The sequence below is a fragment of the Tenrec ecaudatus genome, chromosome 5 (genome assembly GCF_050624435.1).
Source record: "Tenrec ecaudatus isolate mTenEca1 chromosome 5, mTenEca1.hap1, whole genome shotgun sequence".
Taxonomy (NCBI): Eukaryota; Metazoa; Chordata; class Mammalia; order Afrosoricida; family Tenrecidae; genus Tenrec; species Tenrec ecaudatus.
Genome location: NC_134534.1, coordinates 144,982,807 through 145,007,633, shown reverse-complemented (window position 1 = coordinate 145,007,633; position 24,827 = coordinate 144,982,807). Strand labels below are relative to the sequence as shown.

The window sequence follows — 24,827 nt, the reverse complement described above, 5'->3', positions numbered from 1 at the left end:
ATAAATATAAATTCAAGAAACATTTATTAAGCTCTTGCTATATATAAGACACTGCCCAGGCACCATAACAGATACAGAGATCTCTGAGTGAGACAAATGGTTGGTGCTCAACTACTACAACTGGCCATTTAAACCTTGCCAGTGGCACTGCAGAGCAAAGGCCTGGCCAATCTGACATTGTAAAGACTGGATGGAGGGCAGGTCTATTCTGTAACATCGGGAATCACTACTAGTCAAAACCAACTTCATATGAGTTTGTGGTTTGGGTTATAGAAGAAATTTTAATAAAAGTACCACAAAGAAGGCTTAAAATGCCTTCTTGTTTCATTTGTACCATATGTGATTTCAGAGAATACACCAAAAACCAGGTGCTTGCCACATCACTTAGAAAACTCCATACAAATAGATCCAATTGATGAGAACAGATTTCTTTTCCTTCCATACGTGGGCTGGTCAGGGCACAGCTACTTCTTCCAATAGTTCTCACAGGTGAAAAACATTTCTTTTTGCTTGGCATGAGCAGTGATTATATACAGAGGAATATTCACGAGCCTGTATATGGAAAGTCATCTTACATTTTTCCTAAATAATGTCTGGGTTTGGAGATGGGCTCAGAAGATGCTTATGTATCTGTAAGCTTCGTATGGGGATCTAAAAGAATCACCTAGGGATCATGCTAAATTGTAGATTCTGATTCTGTGCATCTGCTGTGGGTAGGAGCCTTCTCAGCAAGGGCTTGAACTGAAATGAACCAGTTCCTGACCCTAAGTCTCCAAGCTAAGGAACCAAATCCCATGAGGATTTTAGTTCTACATACACAGCCTTAGGCTATCATCATTGAACATTTTGATCAAAGATTCTATGGAGTGGTACTGATCAAAACGGGGAAGAATACAGAGACGAATTGCAAATGCTCAAGGACTCGACACTTCCTGAAACCAAAGGGCTGGACCAATCCTGGAGAGGACTGTCCTAAACTAATTGTTAACCTTAAACTGAAAGTGTCCCCTGAGGTCGTAAAGTCAAACAATAGTACAACTTGACTAGTGAGAAACACCTGCTTTTAGATCAAGGGCACAACAGCAACTCAAAAGATTAGACAGGAACTGTAGGGGCCAGTGGGCTTATGTTGGCGAAGGGCCACCTCGGCCATGGGGCGAGACTGGTTGACTATGTATGTATGCCATGGAATGTCATCTATGTCACATGGAGAAATGTATGAATGAGTGTATATTTTGTTGTACACATTTTTCACAACAACAAAATAAACACTAATCCACTGCCACCCAGCGGATTCCGATAGACAATGACCCTGTAAAAGAGAGGAGAGCTGCCCCTTTGGGTTTCTGCGAGTGTGACTCTTCATGCGGCAGAGAGCCTCATCCTTCTCCAATGGAACTACTGGTGCCTTTGAGCCACGAAGCCTGGAGTGAGCAGCCCAATGGTCAGATTCACTGAAGAGTCTGGAAGGGTACACAAAGCTGGCTTACCTTAGCTGCCCTGTTGATGTCATGTCCTATTAAGGTGGCTCTGACTCCTAGGGACCTGATAGGACACAGCAGGCCTTCCTGTAGGATTTCGAAGCTATAATCTGCACAAATGCAGGAGAGCAGACCTTTTTACCCAAAGAATGGTGGGTGGGTTCAAACTACAGACCTTTCAGTTAGCAGCCAAGAGCTTAAGCAGTGGGCCACCAGCCTTTCTTTGTGCTGCCCCAAAACCACGGACTCTGGTTTGATGTAGAGTTACGAAAGGGGAATTGGGATGAATGAGAAAGACAAGATAACACCTAAGAATAAAATAAAACAACTTATTTATTTAGTTGGGTCAGCTTCTCTTTGAGCATGGAAATAAGTGACAAATAAAAAAATCACTTTAATTTTAACACATCTATTAGGAGGCCCAAAAATATTACTTCTAGTTTTAGCAACTATTTTCTAAGAATGATGCACTGGCAAAATCCCATCCCTCTCTTTAGTAATGTCCCTGCCTCTTTTGTGAGGTATGGATGATGCTCATTGATTTCACACAAGTAGCTCTTTTGATTCCAACGTGCTTTGGGGTTAATTTTTTACCTATAAAACTGATATGCACTTATCAAAAGCATAAGAAGTTCACATATTATGATCTGATTAGAAAACAACCCTTTGGCTTCTCACTTAGCTACTGAAAACGTGTGGAGTGATTGAAGACAATTTGTCAGAGTGGTAAAGAAATTATCCTGCCATCTTTGCATTCCAATCATCTGTTCGTCTGTGTTTCTCAGAAGAACAAATACAAAATGCTTTTGATTCAACTTAAAAATATATATGTATATATATTTAAGCCCCCAATCTCTTGCATCATTTGTCTTCTGGGCTCGGAAACATTTGTTTGTTAAATATGCAATCACGCCCCAGTGCCAGGAGTATCAATGGAGCCTGCCTGATTAACGGTAGCACAGCATATGTACGCGGAAGATGTGACTGATTTCCCCAAGGAGGCAGCGCTTCCTCTGCTGAGCTCCGTTTCTTAAAAGGACATGCAGATGGGCATTTGGACAGTGATTCCTGGATGCGTACAATGGATTGCTCTTGCTAGGTTGCAATTTTGAAAAGATCATTTTAATGACTCTTGAGGGCCACCTACTTGGAGCAGATGGGACCCACACTCTTTGAATGGTAACTTTTAATGTTGAGTGAGTCGGGATAGAATTCACTTTTAGCCTTTGTAAAAGTAAATGATCATGTGTGTCTATATTTCCATTGATTTTAACTCAGTCCACCCTGGAACGAGCCTTCTCTGACATTCCTGCGGGTGTGTAATGCCATACTCACACACCTGGCACTGCTGCAGGCACAGTGTGGGGACTAGGCTAAACTGGCAATCGAAACGGAGCCAGCCGGAGTTTTTACCTTGCCCAAGGTTTTCATGACTAAATGTGTCAACAGAGAGTGCCAGGGAGTTTGCCGAAGGAACTGGTAAGCATTAGCTATAATTTTGTTAACGCTTTCGTTGTTAACAAAAGAGCACCGTTATTTGCCCAAATATAGCTGAAAACGGTAGGTATTCTGTCATAATGGAATGAAAAAAAGCCATTGCCCATTTGATGATAAAAAGGTTGATTATTTCAAGCATCTTCACTAGCAGCTATCCCTAAGAATGATTTCTACTTCTGTCTCTCGAATGCTATAGGAAACAATCTAGTAATGCAGTTCCTTCTGGTTGGGAAAGGGACTCGACGATGATGTGCTAGCATGCGTGGTACTAGTTTGGAGGCTAATCTAAACGAGGAGAGCTCTCGCTGGCCAGCAGTGGCCAGCCTGAAGCAGCCCTGCTGTGGAAAATGTAAATGATTTTTGCAACTAGCTCCACTTGCAGACAAGTTACAGAGACTGCATGGGAACAGCAAATGTCATCAAAGAAATTTTTGGGAAGGGGGCAAATAAAGAGATTCTTCTGTTTCAAGACAAATGCATACTTTTCTGCATGTTACTTTTTATGCTCTTATAAATTATTATGCTTTAAAGATTTCCTGTAAAAGTTATTTAGATTTATGTTTATCTACAAAATGCCTACTTTAAAAGTAAAAGTACAAATGTCAGATTTTAAACAGACAGTTTTAGAGTCATTATTTTTTTAAACCTGCCATAGCAATGCAAAGCCAAGACCCAGGAACCAAGGGACCTGTGACTTTTCCTGAGAAGAACAGAGCTGCAGAAGACAAACATAAAAGCTTGTAGATGTGAGCATTCACATAGAATAACTATTAAATATTCTTGGGAGGTTTACATCGTATGTTACATGCCAAAAATTCATATAGTGCAGTCATAAAAATACCAGGCTAAAACTCAAGGAAACTCACTCCCATGGAATGAATCCCAGACATGGTGCTGAGTCAGGCTGCTGACCGCAAGGCCAGCAGTTGGAAACCACCAGTCGCTCCACTAAAGAAAGGTAAGGTTTCTCCTTCCGTAAAGAGTAGAGTCTCCAAGCACTCCCTCAATGCATGCATACTTTCATTTATTAAATTGGAACTCTACGATGCTCACCCTCCCGACACAACTGCTGAAGCCAAAGAGGGTGAACAAGTAAATGTGGTGAAGAAAGCTGATGGTGCCCAGCTATCAAAAGAGATAGTGACTGGGGTCTTAAAGGTTTGAAGATAAACAAGCGGCCATCTAGCGCAGAAGCAACAGAGCCCACATGGAAGAACACACCAGCCTGTATGATCACGTGGTCCCGAAGGGATCAGTTATCAGGCATCAAAGAACAAAAAAATCATATCATTGGCTGCACACCTCCATGATACGATTGCCGAAGACAAACAGGTGCATAAGCAAATGCGGCGAAGAAAGCTGATGGTGCCCGGCTATCAAAAGAGATAGTGTCTGGGGTCTTAAAGGCTTGAGGGGAACACGTGGCCATCTTGCTCAGAAGCAACAGAGCCCACATGGAAAAAACACACCAGCCTGTGCAATCACGAGGTGCCAAAGGGACCAGTTAAAGGCATCATCAGAAAAAAAAAAATCTTACCATAGTGAATGAAGGGGGAAGTGCAGAGTGGAGACACAAAGCCCATTTGTTGGCCACTGGAGATCCCCTCACAGAGTGGTTTAGGACAGGAGAAGAGTCAGTCAAGGTGCGATGTAGTACCGATGAAGAACACAGTTTTCCCCCAGATCCTGGATGCTTCCTCCCCCCAACTACCATGATCCGAATTCTACCTTGCAGGACTGGATAGGGCAGAGATTGTACACTGGTGCATATAGGAGCTGGAGGCACAGGGAATCCAGGGTGGATGATACCTTCAGGACCTGGGGTGTGAGGGGCAATACTGGGAGAGTAGAGGGTGAGTGGGTTGGAAAGGGGGAACTGATTATAAGGATCCACATGTGACCTCCTCCCTGGGAGATGGACAGCAGAGAAGGGGGGGAAGGGAGACTCCGGATAGGGCAAGATATGACAAAATAACAATCTATAAATTATCAAGGGCTCATGAGGGAGGGGGGAGCGGGGAGGGAGGGGGAAAAAAAAGAGGACCTGATGCAAAGGGCTTAAGTGGAGAGCAAATGCTTTGAAAATGATTAGGGCAAAGAATGTACGGATGTGCTTTATACAATTGATGTACGTATATGTATGGATTGTGATAAGAGTTGTATGAGCCCCTAATAAAATGTAAAAAAAAAAAGACTAGAGTCTCGGGCACCCACAGGGGCAGTGCCAGTCTGTCCTCTAGGGTCTCTATGAACATGCCAGGCAGCATATTCAAAAGAGTTCTTCTTCTGTTCTTTCCGGTGCATAATCTGACAATAAAAAGTGTTAAGGCTGCACAGAAACAGAAGCAGCCCATGTGGAGTAAATGCCTTTCCTATTGTGTGCATGTAAGTATGTGTGAGAAAGCAATTAGATATCTGTGGTAGCGGTGAATGGTTAATGCAATATTCAGGTAGGGATGCCGTCAGAAAAAAACACGCAAAAACACCCCAACTATTAAAATGAAACAGCTTAGCCACCGAGTGTTGAAATTACCTAGAACAACAAAATCTGGAACGGTGGGAGGGGAGACTAAAAGGTCTATTAATCTACTTTCTGTGGCGAACCTGTCCTTCCCAGGCCCCCAGAGTGAGAACACAGAGAACTGGAAGCTTAGAAGCTAATTGGAGCACCACAGGCAGTCAGTCCGCAGAGCTCACATGCAAATAGGGATCATGTTGTTAGCTCAAATGTTCCAGTTTGGACTGTTGGGCAAGACAAATGACCTGACCTTGCACGTACCTAAGTCAGTATGCAAAGCATGGCCATGAAGTGGGAAGTGCGGTGGGGAATGGCAGTTATTTCTAGATGAAAACTGAATGAGAGAAGTGATAAAATACTAATTTAAAGCTCACTACTTCAAGTGACAAACCAGGCCTACATGCTAAATGCCATAGTGGGAATAATGACCTCAAAATACAAAATAGAGGTGGTAAGAGTGATGTGGAACCCCCCCTCCCCTTCAGCCCCGCCATGGCGTGGGAGGCACTCTGCTGAAATAGCGTCGCTGAGAGAGTTTGTCTTACATGGTCGTCTGGATGTGACAGCCCACCACACTGTGCTTTTTAAATGGTAAGAACAACTTCAAAATTAATTGGGGACCAGGAATGTGTGGCGACCTGGGAGTAAAGCGAGCACTAGGATACAGGTATATGCAACATCATAATTTCGAGGTTCTCTGATTTTTCCACTGTACTAATGAAGACACCAGATGTGACTTCGTCTTTAGCAATCTAAAGGGCAAAGACAACATATCACTGAGAGCTTATGCTAATTAGCCTTTAGTATGCCAAATGTGTAGTTTTCTCCTATCATAGTGACAGGATTTGAAGTTGCTTAGTATATAAGAAACAGAATACATCTATTTTTCCTTTAAAAATATTTAGTGATCTAACATCAATAAAAGTCTTTTAATTACAAGTTATAAACTTCAAATCAAATAAAGTAGGGTCACCTGATTATAACTATTTGCCCACCATCGTTTGTAACATGATGTTATGTTTTCCCTCAGTATGTTACTCTAAGGACCAGAACCAAACCAAACCAAGCTCACGCTGTTGAGTTGATGCTGACTCATAGCACCCTGAGCGGACACAGTAGAACTACCTCTGTGAGTTTCTGAGACCATAACTCTTTAAAAAAAATCATTTTGTTGTGGGCTCATACAACTCATCACAATCCATACATCCATCCATTTGTCAAGCCCATTTGTACATTTGTTGCTTTCATCATTCTCAAAATATTTGCTCTCTACTTAAGCCCTTGGTATCAGCTCCTCATTTCCCACCTCCCTCCCCGCTCTACCCTCCATCATGAACCCTTGATTATTTATAAATTATTATTATTTTGTCATGTCTTATACTGTCTAATGTCTCCCTTCACTCACTTTTCTGTTGTCCGTCTCTCAGGGAGGAGCTTATACATAGATTCTTATAATCGATTCCCTCTTTCTACCCCACCTTCCCTCCACCCTCTGGTATGGCCAGTCTCACCACTGGCCCTGAATGGATCATGCGTCCTGGATTCCCTGTGTTTCCGGTTCCTATCTGTACCAGTGTCCATCTGTGTGTCTAGCCTTTAACTCTTTATGGGAGTAGAAAGACCTGTCTCTCTCCATCGGAGTGGCTGGTGGTTTCAAACTGCTGACCCAGCTTGTAACCACTACCCCATCGGGGCTCCTCCACGTTAAGGACATAATGTTCTAAAATACTGCAACCTAGGGAAGCATGCCGCAATTGATCACAGTTTATTTTCCTCCATAAAATATATGTAAGTAAACACTTTAAATATGTAACATAATTTCCCATTGACTTAAAATGAATATATGAAAATGTAATTTACAGGGGAAAATACATAATCACTACAAATCCTAGAATTTGTTTACATAAAGCCTGGCATTGTGTTGGTCTCACTTTTGTATCTCTGTAGTTTCTCTAACAGCAACCCCCGAAGCCTGGCTACTATGGAAAAGGCTCTGTCCTTCTGTCCAGATGTTCTCAGTGGGCTCTGACTAGAGACAGGCCAGGGCAGGTATGAGCAACGTGCTGGTCTCGCCAGACTTCAGCCATCTCCCAAAAGACAGCACAGGGAAGACTATGTGACAGCTGTGCCAGTGAACGGTCGGGCCATGCATTTGTTTTCAAGTTCAGGGAGTTGGTAACACACGTTGACGGCTGTCACAAGTGGAGATCAGTTATTAGCAGGGCAAAGCACACGGAGTGGTGCTAACATGAACATCTTCAGAATCAGTAGTCTCCTTTTCCTATAAAGCCTTATTGCTACTTCTCAACGCTTACCTTTCAACTAGGTGATAAAGGTAAGCTCCTCACACGGTGGTAATTCAAGGGCAGTTTCCCTTTAATACAGGGCTCTCTTTGTATCCCCATAAACTACTGTTTTCCACTTGTCCTGGCGCTTCCACCATTAGCGTATTCACTGCGGCCAGGTGAGCACGATGGTGCTGGGCAGCACGTGGGAAGAAGACAGGACTACGCGGTTCTTCAACTCAAAAACCCAGACCCATTGCCATCGAGTCGGCTCTGTCACCGGTTATGTCCTAAGTGAATTGACATCTGATTCCTCTCGGGCTGTGGCTGCTGAAAGATGGGGCACACTTCGTGGGCAGAAGACAAATGTCTAGTTCACAGCTTGGCTGGCTGCTAACCGAAAGGTGTTTTGAACCCACCCAGCAGCTCCAGCAGAAAGAACCTGGTAGCTGCCTCCAGGAAGGCTCTGCGGGGTAGTCCGACTTTGTCACATGGAGTCACTGTGTGTCAGAAATCGAATAGACAGCAACTAACAACAGTGAGAGGGACAAAGGCATTCAGCAGCCCTTAATTTGCTGGCATCAAATGTACAATTTTTATTGAAAAAGTTGATAGGAGGCTTGTGTTTGGGATGCTTCCATTTATTTCATTGCACTCAGAAATAAGGATATTGTGAAAAAGGATTCTCCATGCACTTTGCTCAGGAAACTAATTAAAAGATGCAAAAATCACAGTTATTGCTTGAACAAACCTGTGATATTCTCAACTGGCTTTGAAGAATGGGCTTAAGCTCTTGGATGCCCTATTTCCCACTTACCAGAGGATTGATCAGTTAAAGTTGTTTTTTTAGAAAAAAGTTTTATAATCATACATAAAAACAGCTTTCCATCTTCCATATTTTTAATACAGAAATAATTTGTATGATTTTACTAAATCATGTAACATGACTACACTTTGCATATTTAAACCATTTTTCCTGGGAAGTATGTATGTCATTATTAAGCAAAGCTCATAAAAGTTCATACAAAAATTCAAATGAGAGTTACCATCATGTCTAAGGTACTAAAGAAATGTTTCAGAACTATATTTGATTTTATTTTAACAAGCTTTAAAAAACGTTACGACTTTAATTTATAAGATATACTTATATTCTAAATAATTCCCAAACAGATGACCTTCTGGTAAGGTCCTAACAATACTCCATGATCCATGGTCTACACTTTCATGGCACAACTCCTGGAATTCTGAGGCCTTATGGAGGGTGATGAGTCCTACTGGGTCGAAGGTGAGAAGATGGCAAGGGAGTGCGGAAGCCGGAAAGCCGTCACTCAAAATGCTTAGCACCTGCCACACCATTTCCCTAGAGAGCCAGAGCAGTGTGTTCTCACGGACTGGACTGGTCTTGGAGCTGAACTGCGTATTATTTCTCATTCTATAAGACAAAGACTAAAATGAGAACAACAAACACAACCTCAAAACTGGCTTCCATAATGAAAAGTGCAACTGGCTGGCTGGTTAATCAAGGGGCAACAATTTAGAGTTACCATAACAACCTGATGCAACCGTTGACTGACATTGCAATCTGCCACCCGATTATAAATAGCAGTAGGTTCCTACCCCCACGCCCCTTCATTTCAACAGGTTTGTGGGCACGTTGGCGCTAAAGAAGCTAAACAGCGTGCGCTTTAAAACGGCCTTGCTCATCCAGCAACGTACCTCTTCAATGCTGTCATCCCCTTCGAAACCATCCAGTTGGGCCCCTCTACTTCTCCCACTGCGCTCCTCTGGTAGATCCACAGGAAATGGGCACCCCTCCGGGGACCAGCTCTGAGTCTTTCCACGAGGAGCTGAGCGCGGTCTTGAGGAAAAAGTGAAGATGCCCTTGGGGACGACCTGGCTTGCCTCTGTTTGGTGGTCAGGCTCAATTTCCTTGCTGACCTCTGGCCACAGGTGGGACGCGTCATAGCAGTGATCCTCCAGAAGTAAAGACTGTCTACTAGATTCCAATTGGGGTATGGGGTCATAATTGTGAGGAAATATCCACTCATCTGACGTTTAGAAAAGATGACAATAATTAGAGTAGCATTCCAGGAAAGCGTTATGATATAGGCGGTTAAGTGAGACTTTCTTGTTGAAATACAGATTTATCAAATAACGCAGAAGCCAAGGAAGGGCATTTACCCACCATCTTGTACCTTCCTCACCATTTAACCCATAGGCAATGACTACAGCTCTGGGGGTTCATTTGCACTTCTTTCCCATCTGAGTGGAAATACTGGACAGGAATTTATAAGACGGAAATAATTATCACCTGTCTCTACAGCAAGTTCTTTGTAGCACAGCCTAATGAATCAGACATTCCAAAGGGGGAAATCTTCCAAATTTAAAAGGGGTTGAGTGGCTAATATCTCTTTTTAACTGGACAAGGGCACGATATGCAACATGTTTCTTTAAACAAAATATCTGGTCACTGTGTGGATTGCAAATCATGGAGGGCAAGAAATCATAAAAAGGGTGACAATCTTTTATAGAAGCAGAACAATTTATAGACTAAACAGCATAGACTGTTCAATTAATTGTTAAGCCCACATCACTAATTGTTAATCTATGAATTCATAGGGGTGAAAGAGACCTTTATGTTTAATTATAGGAGAGAATATTTTGACATTATTATTATTTGGCATAGCATTTGTTATCATTAAAACCAATGAACATTACTCTGAGGATAGATTTTTATTAAGATTCTATACAATACTTAGATTTTATAATCCTGTGATCCACACAAAATGGAAAGAATAAATCTTTATCATTAATATGAAAGGCATACTTATGTTCTTTTTCAGAATAACAAGAGAAAGTTGGCAATTTCTTAATTAAGTCTTATATATATATTTACTTTTTTTGCTGCCAAATTTCAGTGGTGAAAATCTTGCAAGAATCTGCATTCTGTGGCACTATAATCTAGACATGACTATTTTGTGCTTTAAATCCTGTTATAGTTATACTTATAATATAAGTAACCAAGGAAGAACTAAGATCTGCTAACTTGAAAGTATACATTGAGAAGGCTAAAAAACGTCCTTTACTAAATATAACCCTAATTGCACAAATAAAAACTATATTACTCTGTTATTTTAACCTAAGTCTGTTGTTATATTACATAATTTGACTATTAAAGATATACATGTGTACTCCTTAGAGAAAGTCTATAGGTTCCAGGTCCTGTCTTTGTTGTTGTTCTTTTAGGGACTGAGGCTGCAGGGTGAATTGTTGGGTCCTCTTTGCAAGGATGTGACTGAGCTAGACTCAGTGTGGCTGTGGGCCAGCGACAGGAAGAGTTTACTATCTGGGACCTTATGCCAGCTGGTAGACACATAGTAAGCTGTGCTGACATGATAGGTACTCTAAATGTTCAGGGCAAAACATTGGAAAAGAACAGACTCAATGTGTTACATGATATACACTGATATGTGTAGAAACTGGACAACAAGATACTGGGGATCTTCATTATGCATTCAAACAACTTGTATGACCTATTACCAAACACACTATTAACTTAAAAAGCCACAGCAACGGAGTGTTTGATACTAAACCAACTCTAATTACTATCTCACTACCACATGCTTTTTTTGAAATTGGTAGTTTTACCTTAAGTATTTCCATATCAATTGTAATGAATAATTTGGTGTGATTTCTTATGGAAATATGTAAATTACTGTGTAATCACAATATTGCAGCAAACAAGATAAATGCAAGAATGATCACCTAACCAGCTAATTAGTTTTCCACAGTCAGGTTTATGCAGAGACACTCACTGCGCCTAACATGTTAATGAAGGTTTCAACAGTGCATAAATAAGACTGACAAACTACCAACAATTTTCATTTATTTTCCTTTTTCCTTTGCTCAAAAACAATTTGCCTTTGTAAAAGTCTCACACACCTGCTAGGCAAGATATGTTGATTGGCTCCCTGCTCCACACTCCAGCCGTTTCCATTACAAAGAGGGCTGGGCAAAGAGTGTCTCAATGGCTGAGCTTTGGGGAGGGTGACAGTGTCATGCGAAAGTTGAAAAATTTCATCTTCAACAGGACAACTGGTGCACGAGAACTTAAAAATGAAAATACTCTTTGGTCCACTAAAATTTTGAAATAAAATTCAAATTTAAAGGAGATTTACAAAAGAAATGATGCATTTTAGCAAATCACTGTATTCCAAATTTTCATAATGACAGGGATAGAAATATTTAGTGCCTCTATGTCTTACTAATCACTAACAAGCTGTTACCCTAATGATGCCAACCTGCTTGATCAGGAGACAGGGGTTCAGGAGTGCTGGGGTTCAGTGCCTCTTCTCGTGGTGGTGACAGAGAGGTGAGGATGGCTGTGGCTTTGTCTTCGTTCCTGTTATTTCCAGAAGAGCTGCCTTTATTGGAATAAATATTTCCCATTATGTATGTCCTTTGATATTTAGAAAAACTATTTATTTTTGAAGGATCAAATTAATTTGGCCTTTTTTCCTATTTGATCATTTAAAAGCAAATTAAAGTCAATAATGTGGATTACAGGCTTTCCCCTCCTCCTTTTCGATTGCATGCTTTAAAGATGAACTCAATTGCAGCCTTGTAGAAGTTCGGCTTATAATTCTTTGATATTTGCATAGAAACATTTAAAATTTTAAGTTTTATAACATGTAATAAAAGGAATTCCAATACCCATAGAAGTTTTAAAGGGTCTATATTTTTCTCCTTTGGTTCCACATAAAATGGTATGTATTTTCTTTAAATTATACTTCTTCCTAAACTTAGACTCTTTTTAAAAAAAAACATTTTATTAGGGGCTCATACAACTCTTATCACAATCCATACATATACATACATCAATTGTATAAAGCACATCTGTACATTCTTTGCCCTAATCATTTTATTTTTTTTCCTCTTTTCTTCAGTACCTATAAGAAAATGAATGCATGTTAACCTAACTATATCTGCCCTGTGAGGCTCTCTGTCTGATAAGAAGGCTATTCATTTCCCTCCACTGTGGTCAGAGGCGAGTCACAGGAAGTTTAATACATGTGGCAAACCTGCAAATGGATTTTGGGCTTCTACTGTCATCCATAACTGTCTGCGAAGCAGGCGTTCATAATTGAAGCTCTGATGCCATTCTCTCCTTCAGATTTGGATTTTATTACGTGCAGTCCTTGGAGTCCACAGGCTGGTGTGTTTCTTCCATGTGGATTTAGTTGAAGCCTCATTCAGAAGTCTGCTTGTTTGAAAACAAGTCTTTAAGACTTTAGTACTGTTCTTTCTGAAAACCTGGCACCATCGGGTTTCTGCACCACACTGCTATAGCATCTCTATCTTCCATAATCTCTTCCTAGGGCGAGCATCAAACGGGGGCATGCCATAAGAACTAATTGTGCATAGATTAGGGTTAGGATTACCTGCGAGTCTAAAATCCATTCACATCTATATGGTTTATTTATGTCTCTGTTTCACCTAAGAGACAGCATAATCATTTTATGACAGAGAACATAAAATTCTTTCAGATTTTAATATTCTCTGCTTTCCCCCCCCCCCTGGGTTTTTCTTTGTTTTGCTTAGCCATTGTTTGTTTTCTTTTTCCTGGTTTTTAATTTGTACGATTTTCTATATGTGAAACTTAGGACACGTAGATCTATAGAGGTAGAAAGTAGACTGACACTTGCCTGGGAGCGTTGGCAGGGACGGACAAGAGGAAAGGGGGAGCTAACAACAATGAGCACCAGAAGTAAAAGTTCTGAAATCGATTGTGGCAAAGACTGCATAGATCTTAATATGACTGAACAGTTGAATTGTATGAAAGGTTAAAAACTGAATGCAGGCATTATTGCAGAATTAGTATTTCTATTTGCTGTCTTATAAAAACCACCGCAAGCCTAGTCGGGAAATCCTACACTGCTGTGCTAACAGATAGGTGTACGTGTATTCAAAACTATCCACACAGGGTTTAAATCCACTATTTAAAGGAATCATTACAATAGGCACCTACATTTGTTTAATGCTTTACTGGTTACAGTGAGTTTGAAGTTGAACCTACATTCAATCAGATGACAGAGTCCAGAGAAGAGCCCATGAATAAACAATCTAAAAAATGCCTAATTTACAAAGAGGGGGCAGAATGAAAAATTCTAATAGTCAAGTTCAATTTTAATAAAATCTGAATGCAGGGACTTCCTTGATTCCATTTGGGCCATAAAGTTTGTTTTTCAATTGTGATTTGGGTAGAAATGTAGAGAGCAAATCAGGCTCCATTCAGTAGTCCACACCCATTATGTCTGGTGCCGTTGATTGCAACTGCTTCCCTTTGCCTCTTTCCTGCTCCTTCCTGCTGTCTGAGCTTAGCCCAGTCCAACGCCGCCCTTTGGATAGTGGATGGTGGGTTGTACCAAGGAGTGAGGACCTCCCTAATGGGCTGTTCACCCCATAGATGCTTCTACCATTTGACTGACATGAAGCCAAGGTGGTGACTTCAGTTCCAGACTTGAGGGGTGTGTAAGGACTATAGTCTCAGGGGGTACCTCTAGTCTCTAGGTACCTTAGTATCATACCACTAAGCCTGGCCTTTTTGTTTTTTAAGTGATTCTGAATTTTGTTCCACATTCTCCCCATCTATCCGAGACCCCATATTGTGATTCCTTTCAAAGAAGGGCAGCTGTGGTAGCTTGGGTCCCTCTCTTTCTTCTGATCTTGAGCTGGTGCTCACATGGTCTAGTACTCATTTGAACTGGTTACTTCTTCGAACCTTTGAGTTTCTTTGCTCTTGACAGGGAGTACTTTAAATGGGCCCTCAGGATCTTTTAAAACCCCAGTCAGTAGGAGTGGCGACACCGGGAGGGAAGGGGTTGTAGAAAGGGAGAACTGATCTTGGAGATCTATGTGTGACCTCCTCTCTGGGAGATGGGCAATGGGAGGGTGGGTGAGGGAAGATGCCGGGCAGTGTAAGATAAGATATAATAATTATTTATAAACTATTAAGGGACCGGGGGAAGGGGGGAGGAGGGAGGGAGGGGGAGGGTAAAAAAAGGGAAACCGAGCTGATTCCAGGAACCCAAGTGGAAGGTGAATTTTGAGAATGACGAGTGCAACGAACGTATAAGGGTGCTTTGCTCTGTTAGTGACTCCACAGGTCTGTCTGAATAGGACAGGCTGGATGAACTATCTGGAGGAAAAACAACGGGACCGACAGTTCTGGGGGGACTTGGGGTGGGGGGGTAGGGGGGGTAAGGAAGTGGTGTTAACAAACCCAGGGACAAGGGAAAAACATGGGACCCCAAATGGTAGAGAAGGGGGAGTGGCAGGCCTGGTGGGAAACGATCAAGGGTAAGGTTGCTTAGAGAAGAGGTATACTCTAGCCCAGGTGGCAATGAAGCATGGTAGTAGGGCAGGAGGAAAGTCAAGGGAGATGGAGGAAAGAGCTAGGAGTCAAAGGGCATTCATGGAGGTCTAGACAAAGACATGTACATGCAAATATATATAGGAGGATGGGGAAATAGATCTATGTGTCTATATTTATAGGTCAAGTATTAAGGTGGCGGAAGGACCTTGGGCCTCTACTCAAACACTCCCTCAATGCAGGAATACCTTCTTTTATTAAATTGGAACTCTATGATGCTCACTCTCCCGACACAACAGCTGGAGCCAAAGTGGGTGAACAAGTAAATGTGGTGAAGAAAGCTGATGGTGCCCGGCTATCAAAAGAGATAGTGACTGGGGTCTTAAAGGCTTGAAGATAAACAAGCGGCCATATAGCTCAGAAGCAACAAAGTCCACATGGAAGAACACACCAGCCTGTGTGATCGAGTGGTCCCAAAGGGATCAGTTACCAGGCATCAAAGAACAAAAAATCATATCATTGACTGCACACCTCCATGATAGGATCGCTGAAGACAAATGGGTGCATAAGCAAATGTGGTGAAGAAAGCTGATGGTGCCCGGCTATCAAAAGAGATAGTGTCTGGGGTCTTAAAGGCTTGAAGGTGAACAAGGAGCCATCTAGCTCAGAAGCAAATAAGCCCACATGGAAGAAGCACACCGGCCAGTGCGATCACGAGGTGCCCAAGGGACCAGGTATAAGGCATCATGCAAAAAAAAAAAAAAGATATAAGTGTGTGTATGCATGTGTATATATGTGTATATGTATATATGTATGTATATATATGTGTATATATATATATATCATATTAAATGAAGGGGGAAGTGCAGAGTGGAGACCCAAGGCCCAAGTGTCGGCCAATGGAGAACCCCTCATAGAGGGGTTTAGGAGAGGAGATGGGTTAATTAGGGTGTGAGGTAGTATCGATGAAGAACACAGCTTTCCCCCAGATCCTGGATGCTTCCTCCCCCCAACTACCATGATCCGAAATCTACCTTACAGGGCTAGATAGGACAGAGGCTGTACACTGGTACATATGAGGGTTGGAGGTACAGGGAATCCAGGGTGGATGATACCTTCAGGACCAAGGGTGTGAGGGACGATGCTGGGAGAGTGGAGGGTGAGTGGGTTGGAAAGGGGGAACTGATAACAAGGATCCACATGTGACCTCTTCCCTGGGGGAGGGACAGCAGAGGGGGGGCGAAGGGAGACTCCGGATAGGGCAAGATATGACAAAACAACGATGTATAAATTACCAGGGGCATATGAGGGGGGGAATGGGGAGGGAGGGGGAAAAAAAAGAGGACCTGATGCAAGGGGCTTAAGTGGAGAGCAAATGCCTTGAGAATGACTGGGGCAGGGAATGTATGGATGTGCTTTATACAATTGATGTATGTATATGTATGGATTGTGGTAGGAGTTGTATGAGTCCCTAATAAAATGTAAAAGAAGAAAAGAGAAAAAAATGATTAGGGCAAAGACTGTACAGATGTGCTTTATACAATTGATGTATGTATATGCATGAACTGTGAGGAGAATTGTATGAGCCCCAATAAATTGTTAAAATTAAAAAAAAAAAAAGGGTGCCTTGCTCAATTGATGTATGTATGGATTGTGATAAGAGTTGTATGAGCCCCGATAAAAAGATTTATTAATTAAAAGTACAAAACAAAAAACCCCAGTCAGTACACAGCAAAGTAGGATCGAGAACACTGTCTTTGTGCATTATGTTCTGCCAATTGACCTTGGTGTCCCAGAGACTAGAAAGTATGATCCTGAGCCTCCATGAATTTGGGCCATTAAACAAACAAACAAACAAACAAACAAACATTAAATTAAGCTTACTAAGCCTTTGAGAGTTCAAGGAAAAGTCAGCTATTTTTATGGTAAAAAGGAAACAAAACCCAGCACTCACTGCCCTCAGTCAGTTCAGACCATCAGTGACCCTATAGGTCAGAGAAGAAATGACTCATGGGGTCTCTCAAGCTGCCAAGCTTTATGGAAACCAATTACCACTTGCTTCTCCTGAGGAACAGCCGGTGGGTTTGAACCACCAACCTTTTGGTTCACGGCCAGGACTTTTACCACGGAGCCACCAGATCATTTCAAATTCACTGTCTATTTAATCTGGCAAATCTCTGCTAGGCTTGCTGAGCTATCCTTTTCCAGAAAATTTTATTTCCATAATCCCTGTAGGACAGACATATATATTTTAAATGAATTGGTCCATCATCCTTTGAAATTGACAATGTGCGGAATGAGAGATTCGTTGCCCTGAATAACGTACAGCTATTAGACAGTACTGAATTAGTGCCATACCGCTGGGTGTCTCTGTTCTTTCCCTGCTGGAGTTTTTGAATCGCAATCTTCTTCTGCTGTTATTCTTATCTGCCGACGGTTCTTGAGGGGGATGAGGATGCATAATATGTAGACTGGCTGCTAAGTTTTCATATCAAAGAACAAAAAGCCAAAACAAAAGTACAGATCGCTTTGAAATAACTAAGTAAATATAATTATGGCTATCGAGACACCACTTGGGTCTCACTGACTAAGCAATATAAGACTTAACAAAACCACGAGTTATTCCTCCGTGGGAAACAGGCAGTTATTCTTATTTCACTATTAGGATCATGTCAGGCTTTCAAAGTTGCTGGTACAATTTCCTCACGTAATAGAACCCTACAGAGATGGACACCTCCTTTGATTCATAGTAGAGAAGGTGCTATGCTAAACAGCACAGAAAATAGACAGTCAATAAGGGGACATTCCTCCTTTCTTGTAAGAGAAAGTATGTGGTACAGCAAGGGCTTCGGGAGTGCTTTCCCAAAGAGCCCTGGAGGATTGAGTCAAACCTGGAGAAGCATTGAGAAGTAAGATGCAAGCCCACCACAAGACTTACAGTCGTGGTATTTACCAAGTGCTTAATCACTTGGCACAGTATCATGCACTTCCCTGGCTTTCGCCACTGCACCCTCCCAGTGACTCCTTGCGGCAGTTGCTATAAACAGCTCGTGCTAGTAGTGATGGAATTCCCATTTCATAGTTGAGGAAACTGAGGCTCATAGAATTTAAGAAACTTGATCAAAGCCTCCCAAACATGTAGAGCTGGGGCTGGATGTCTGTGTTATTCATTTCCTCTCTTATGTCAATTTTACACTCCGGAGGGGATCTTACCTGCAACAATGGTCACAGATTTCTAAATAGTAAAAAAAAAAAGAACTCAGATGCTCCTGTTTCTTGAGCCTGACAGCAGAAAAATGGCAGGGCTCTTATTTTGAATCTTTCCAATGATTATTGACCACAAATCTCTGTTTCAACCTTGAACTTTATATCTGTAAAATGGGCCCAATAGTTTGCTCCTAATTCAGAGTTGGTTTGCATATCAAATAAGAAAATGAAGAACAGTTTACAAATGCAAGGGCTTAATTAAAAAATAAAATTAAGAAGGCATAAAATGCACAGTTTCCAAAACATCGTGACAATGGAATGCTATTCTATTTTCTCACCACACATCTCAAAGTGAAAAGACTGGCAATTTGAAGTAACTGAGTAAATGAAATGATAAACTTATAAAGTGATTATTCTTTTAATCTAATTTCTGATCTATCCCAACAAGAACATTTCTCACAGTTTGCGCCAGCCATGCACTCTGTATGCGTTATTCTTTCTCACCACGAGCAGGCGCAGTTGGCTGCATCTGGTGAATGTTTTCTTTGTCCCCTTGCTCCTCGGACTCAGCGGTCGGTACGGCTGACGTGTCCACACCGCGGACACACTTCTCCATGCTGGGCTGCAGGCAGGACCTGCTGCTTTGGGATCCGATGGAGCGTATTGACTATAAGGAAGAAGATGTAATATTTTAAAATATAAAAATTATCTTTATTTTATGTAGAATTGACACAGCAAAAATAATCTTTGGAGAAATAAAGAATGAAGGGAAGCATTAAAAAATCTAAAGGAAGTGAGAAGGTTAAGACGTGAGAGAAAAGAACATTATGGTAGAAAATGAGAAAAAATGGAAGAAAACAATGTGCGATAACATAGAAGACAAGTCTCCTAAACATAAAGTAAAATGTGCTCCTGTGCTATACTCGACCATTGGTAGGTGGGAGGTGAATTAAAAATCACGGTGTGTGTCACACATTCAGAAGGAAAAAGAAGTAAAACACACAGCATTTGAGGAGCCGTTTCTCTGTGAGGTGTCTGGCGGCGCAGATCCAATTCCTTTTAGAAGGAGGAGGCAGGAGCACATACGCTTGCCGATGATCTCTGTGAACATATTTAATGAAAGGAATACTCTAGAATGTTAATCGTGTTGACATGACAAAAAGGAAACCACTTCAAGGCCCTTTAAAATCCAGATTTTCTGTCCCAAGTTTATTCAAGCCTTCTGCTTTTGACATGTAGGTTTCTCTCCTTTGTTTCTCTACAATGGGAAAAATGAAAACCCCAAACTGAAACGTGCCCTCACGATGCCACTCAAGTTCAGCTAACGTCTCCGAGCCTTGCTCCTACCTCACTGGATATCCTCATGTTGTTCCTTCTGCCAGAGAGTGGAGGTGGTCCGAGAACTTTGGATCCAAAGGCGATATGACAAACATCTTGGTTTTTATTGTTGCGCCCACTGCCCACTCCTCGGTTAATGAACTGGTCTGCTCGGTAAACAGAAGCAAAAACAATCCACTAATACAATGACCATAAGACACTATGCATTTCTGAAAACATTCATGTGGTATGAATCACCCCAGACACATTAAACACGTAGGTGCTGGGATCCACACCAAATTTATCATGAGGAGGGAAGACAAAAATCGAAACCAGCATTGCCCAACGTAGATGACACAGTGCGCTGGGAGAGGCTGGCGTAAGAACCTCTCCTAAGCTTGACTTGGGTGACCCCGTTTTAAAATTCAATAGGCTGTCCAGGCCTTTCTCATCCCTAAAGGATGTAACTTCCTTCTCCCCCATGCCCGGCTTTACACCAAGATGTGCTTCGCAGCGATTACCAAAATGTTAATTAACCTCCTCCTGTCCTCTGAATGTGCCTTAGGTCCCTTACCCCATTCCCTTCCTGCCAGGTCATGACTGACAGCCTATCTCGGCTTCTGTCAACCACTTGCTAAAAGGAATGCAAAGCCCTCAACCCTCCCTGCTCACCCCCCCCCCCCAAAGGAATATAAAATCCCCAGAACCCTGAAGCCCCCTGAACAAATGGGCTTCGGTTTTTCCCTTATAAATCCCATCTGAGTATCGCTCATGGCCAGGGGAAATTTTTGAGAGACTTGAGATGGCGGCGGGCTAGAATAGGGACTCCCAATCTGGTTATAAACGACATCATCGTGGTTATTAATTTCCCTCAGCAGATTCAAATTAGCTGTGATTGAGTCAATTCTGACTCATGGGGCCCTTATAGGGCAGTAGAACTGGCCCTGTGGGTTTCCAAGACTTTTAATCTTCCTGGGATTCGAAAACCTTACCTTCCTCCTGTGAAGCAGCTGGTGGATTCAAACCATTGGCCTGAGACTAGCAGCTCAGGGCCCAGCCCACTACGCCATCCCGCTCCTCAAAAGCAGATTCCTACACTTCATTCTGATTAGGGGCCGTAGTACAAGTTTTTCATTGTTAGAAAAGTTTTCAAAGGGGTATTCGGGCCATTTTTTTCCTGCAAAGGGGGCAGTGGGCCAAGTAAGTTTAGGAACTTATGATCTAGACTTTCAACCAGTTGACCCAAGTGATTCTCATCCTCCATGTCATTTGCCAACTACTGCCACAAATGTTTTTCCTTAGGAGAGAGAATTCAGAGAGTGTGAGGAAGCATCTTAGTTTCTCTTGAATACAGCGATTAAAGGGAAACTGAGGGATGTACTTGATACCAGTCTTTATCGAAGGCCTTCACCAAATGACCATGCTCAGAACTCAAAAGTTCCTGCTTTCCAGCTAATTCAGAGTCACAGTGACCCTGTGGGGGGATCTTTCCTCTTTACTGGGTGGGTCTGCTAAGAGAAGGTGGGCGACATGCTGATGATGCCATTATGAGTGATTGCTGACAGGGTTGATTGTGACCATAAAAACTTGGAATGCTAATGTGGGGATTGGCCATCCTGCTGCATATCAAATGAGCCAGAAGGGCTCTCGCTGTCAAGAAGAGTCAAACCAGGAGCAGAGTGCATCCTTTGGCCCGCTAGACTAGACCCTTGAGTGCTAAACGCTCTCATCCAGGGATCAGGCAGCTGTGGCACCACCCGAGGGGCAGCATCAGCATCAAGGGCCAGAGCACTGGGCACAGCATCGAACAAGTGGGGTTGAGTGCCTCTGGGCAGAAGGCTCACTTGTGAAGTGGCATGCCTTTTCATTGGGGAAGGTTTGTTTGCTGACCCCTGGGGCAAGAGCTGAGCACCTTTGAGCCAAGGTTTATGGTAAAAGAGCTTTGTAACTTTGCCCAAGCAGGGCAGAGGCTAAGAGGCCACATGATGTGCGCCTGTGGGCATGGCTGAGAAACTGTTATCTTAAGTGACAACTGTATCCTGAGCCTTTCTGATCCTGAATTGTAACCTGTTAACTTCCTTAATAATTGTGAGTATTATCCATTGTCATGAATTATCAAACACAGCAGAGAAGTAGCTGTAGGAGGGATGGTTGGTGTCAGAATTGGTGAAGAAGGTTGGAGGGTGACCTCCACCTCATCATAGACCCTAGGGCTGATAAATGTGATACTCCTTCCCCCTTGTGAAAGGGGCCCTGGCAATGTAGTGGTTATGTAGTGGGCTACTAATCGCAAAGTCTGCATTTCAAAACCACCAGCTGCTCCAGGGGAGACGAGGCTTTCTACTCCTGTAAAAAAGACACAATCTCTGCAACTCACAGGGGCAATTCTACCCTGACCTATAGTGTTTCCATGAATTGGAATTAATTCAATGAATTTGGTTTGGTCCCCCTTGTGATGTCAATGGAAGTCAGATACCATCACCACATCGTTTTTATAACAATTCCCTCAGTTACTCATAGCGGTGACCCTATAGGACAGAATAGAAATGTCTGCTGGGTACCTGATGCTGTAACTCTTTGTGAAGCAGAAAGCCTCATCTATCTCTCCTGGAGTGACAGGTGAGTTCAAACTCCTGACCTTGTGGTTAGCAGTCCAGTGAGTAACCCAGTGTGCCACCAGAGCCCCCTTCTAGAGAAGCTCCATTCAACAAATACTTGGGGGAGCATTTCCTTTCTCAGGCAGCTCCTAGAGGTTCTCAGGGACACAAAATGGAGAAGACACATTGCTTGTCTTCAGGGAGTCTGATGAAAGGTAATAAGACAAACAAATAAGCAACTATAATATAAGGCAGACCAGTGGGAATCAGTAGGCTTCTGAAAGGACCTTGAATGACGGGTAAGGTTTCAAGGAGAGATGTAGGGTGCCAAAGGCAGAAGAAAAGCATGGAAGAGGAACGAGTAAGTATGCTTGGGGAATACGGAAGTGATAGGATCAGCCGATGGGAAGACTTGGGAATAATGAAAAGCGCAATATCATGCTAAGAACTTGTTCTAAATTTTGTGGGCAACACATTGTTGAAGATTTGGTGGAGGAAAAGATACTGGTATCACTTCTAGGATAAGGAAAGGTTGCTCATCCAATTTCTGCTGCCTTTTCCTATGGGGCACACAACTAAATTCTATTTTCTAGATTTCCCTGCAGTTATATGGGCCACATGTCTGACTGTGGTTAAGGAAAACTGTGATGTGGATGTTGGTAGTTCCAATTATTTCCTGGCTACTGAAACCTTCTGCATTATCCAGTAACCCATAACTGCCAATATCTCCCAATAAGAGGGGAGCCCTTGGGTGAGTTTGGTTTCTGAATAAATTTAAGGAAGGGATTAGGGCCTGGGGCTGTCACTGCAGTTGGCCTCTCTGGACTAATAAAGCTGTAATGGTGAAGGCTCTTAAACGCTAAGAGCAGTCCCCACTACCTCGAAATCTTCTGCTGGGTAGGATTTTCAAGACAGGACTACTTAAAGAAGTCCACCTTGGATCCAAATTGGTGGTAAGGTGGGTGTGGCAGGCCTGGTAGGGAATAATCAAGGGTAGGGTAACGAAGAGGTATAGCTGAAACCCAGGTGGGGACGGAGCATGATAGTGGGGCAGGAGGAAAGTCAAGGGAAACAGAGCAAAGAGCTGGGAGGCAAAGGGCATTTATAGAGGTCTAGACAAAGACATGTACATATGCAAATATATATATGAGGATGGGGAAATAGATCTATGTGCCTATATTTATAGGTTTAGTATAAAGGTGGCAGAAGGACCTTGGGCCTCTACTCAAGCACCCCCTCAATGCATGAATAGTTTCTTCTATTAAATTGGCATTCTATGATGCTCACCCTTCCGACACAACTGCTGAAGCCAAAGCGGGTGAACAAGGAAATGTGGTGAAGAAAGCTGATGGTGCCCGGCTATCAAAAGAGATAGTGTAGTAAAGGCTTGAAGATAAACAAGCGGTCATCTAGCTCAGAAGCAACAAAGCCAACATGGAAGAACACACCAGCCTGTGTGATCACGTGATTCTGAAGGGATCAGTTATCAGGCATCAAAGAACAAAAAAAATCATATCATTGGGTGCACACCTCCATGATACAATCACTGAGGACAAACGAATGCATAAGTAAATGTGGCGAAGAAAGCTGATGGTGTCCGACTATCAAAAGAGATAGTGTCTGGGGTCTTAAAGGCTTGAAGGTAAACAAGCGGCCATCTAGCTCAGAAGCAACAAAGCCCACATGGATGAAGCACACCAGCCTGTGCGATCACAAGGTGTCGAAAGGATCAGGTATAAGGCATCATCAGAAAAAAAATCTTACCATAGTGAATGAAGGGGGAAGTGCAGAGTGGAGACACAAAGCCCATTTGTCGGCCACTGGAGATCCCTTCACAGAGGGATCTAGTGGACGAGATGAGTCAGACAGGGTTCGATGTAGTACCGATGAAGAATACAGCTTTCCTCCAGTTCCTAAATGCTTCCTCCCCCCAACTATCATGAACCAAATTCTACCTTGCAAGTCTGGATAGACCAGAGGATGTACACTGGTGCAGATAGGAGCTGGAGACACAGGGAATCCAGGGCGGATGATACCTTCAGGACCAGGGGTGTGAGAGGCGATACTGGGAGGGTAGAGGGTGAGTGGGTTGGAAAGGGGGAACTGATTACAAGGATCTACATGTGACCTCCTCCCTGGGGGACGGACAACAGAAAAGGGGGTGAAGGGAGACATCGGACAGGGCAAGATATGACAAAATAGTAATTTATAAATTATCAAGGGCTCATGAGGGAGAGGGGAGCGGGGAGGGAGGGGGAAAAAAAGAGGACCTGATGCAAAGTGCTTAAGTGGAGAGCAAATGCTTTGGGAATGATGAGGGCAACGAATGTACAGATGTGCTTTATACAATTGATGTATGTATATGTATGGACTGTGGTAAGAGTTGTATGAGCCCCTAATAAAATGTAAAAAAAGAAAAGAGGAGGAAAAAAAAGAAAATGATTAGGGCAACGAATGTACAGATGTGCTTTATACAATTGATGTATGTATATGTATGGATTGTGATAAGAGTTGTATGAGCCCCTAATAAAATGCTTAAAAAAAGAAGAAAAG

The 24,827-nt window shown here is 42.5% G+C and overlaps 1 protein-coding gene across 5 annotated transcripts in view; it reads right to left on the bottom strand.

Moving 5' to 3' along the window:
• Positions 1–24,827, bottom strand: part of CFAP20DC (CFAP20 domain containing) — a 276,940-nt gene that overhangs the window by 93,101 nt on the left and 159,012 nt on the right. For 2 of the 5 annotated variants that reach the window (XM_075549963.1, XM_075549967.1), the window contains 5 exons: positions 19,708–19,844; positions 18,865–19,027; positions 17,512–17,631; positions 12,083–12,205; positions 9,498–9,829 (listed from right to left, as the gene is read on the bottom strand). In XM_075549963.1, the coding sequence (XP_075406078.1) occupies positions 9,498–9,829; positions 12,083–12,205; positions 17,512–17,631; positions 18,865–19,027; positions 19,708–19,844 (875 nt within the window). The remainder of the gene's footprint in view (positions 1–9,497; positions 9,830–12,082; positions 12,206–17,511; positions 17,632–18,864; positions 19,028–19,707; positions 19,845–24,827) is intronic. The other 3 variants (XM_075549964.1, XM_075549965.1, XM_075549966.1) reach the window with 3 other exon arrangements.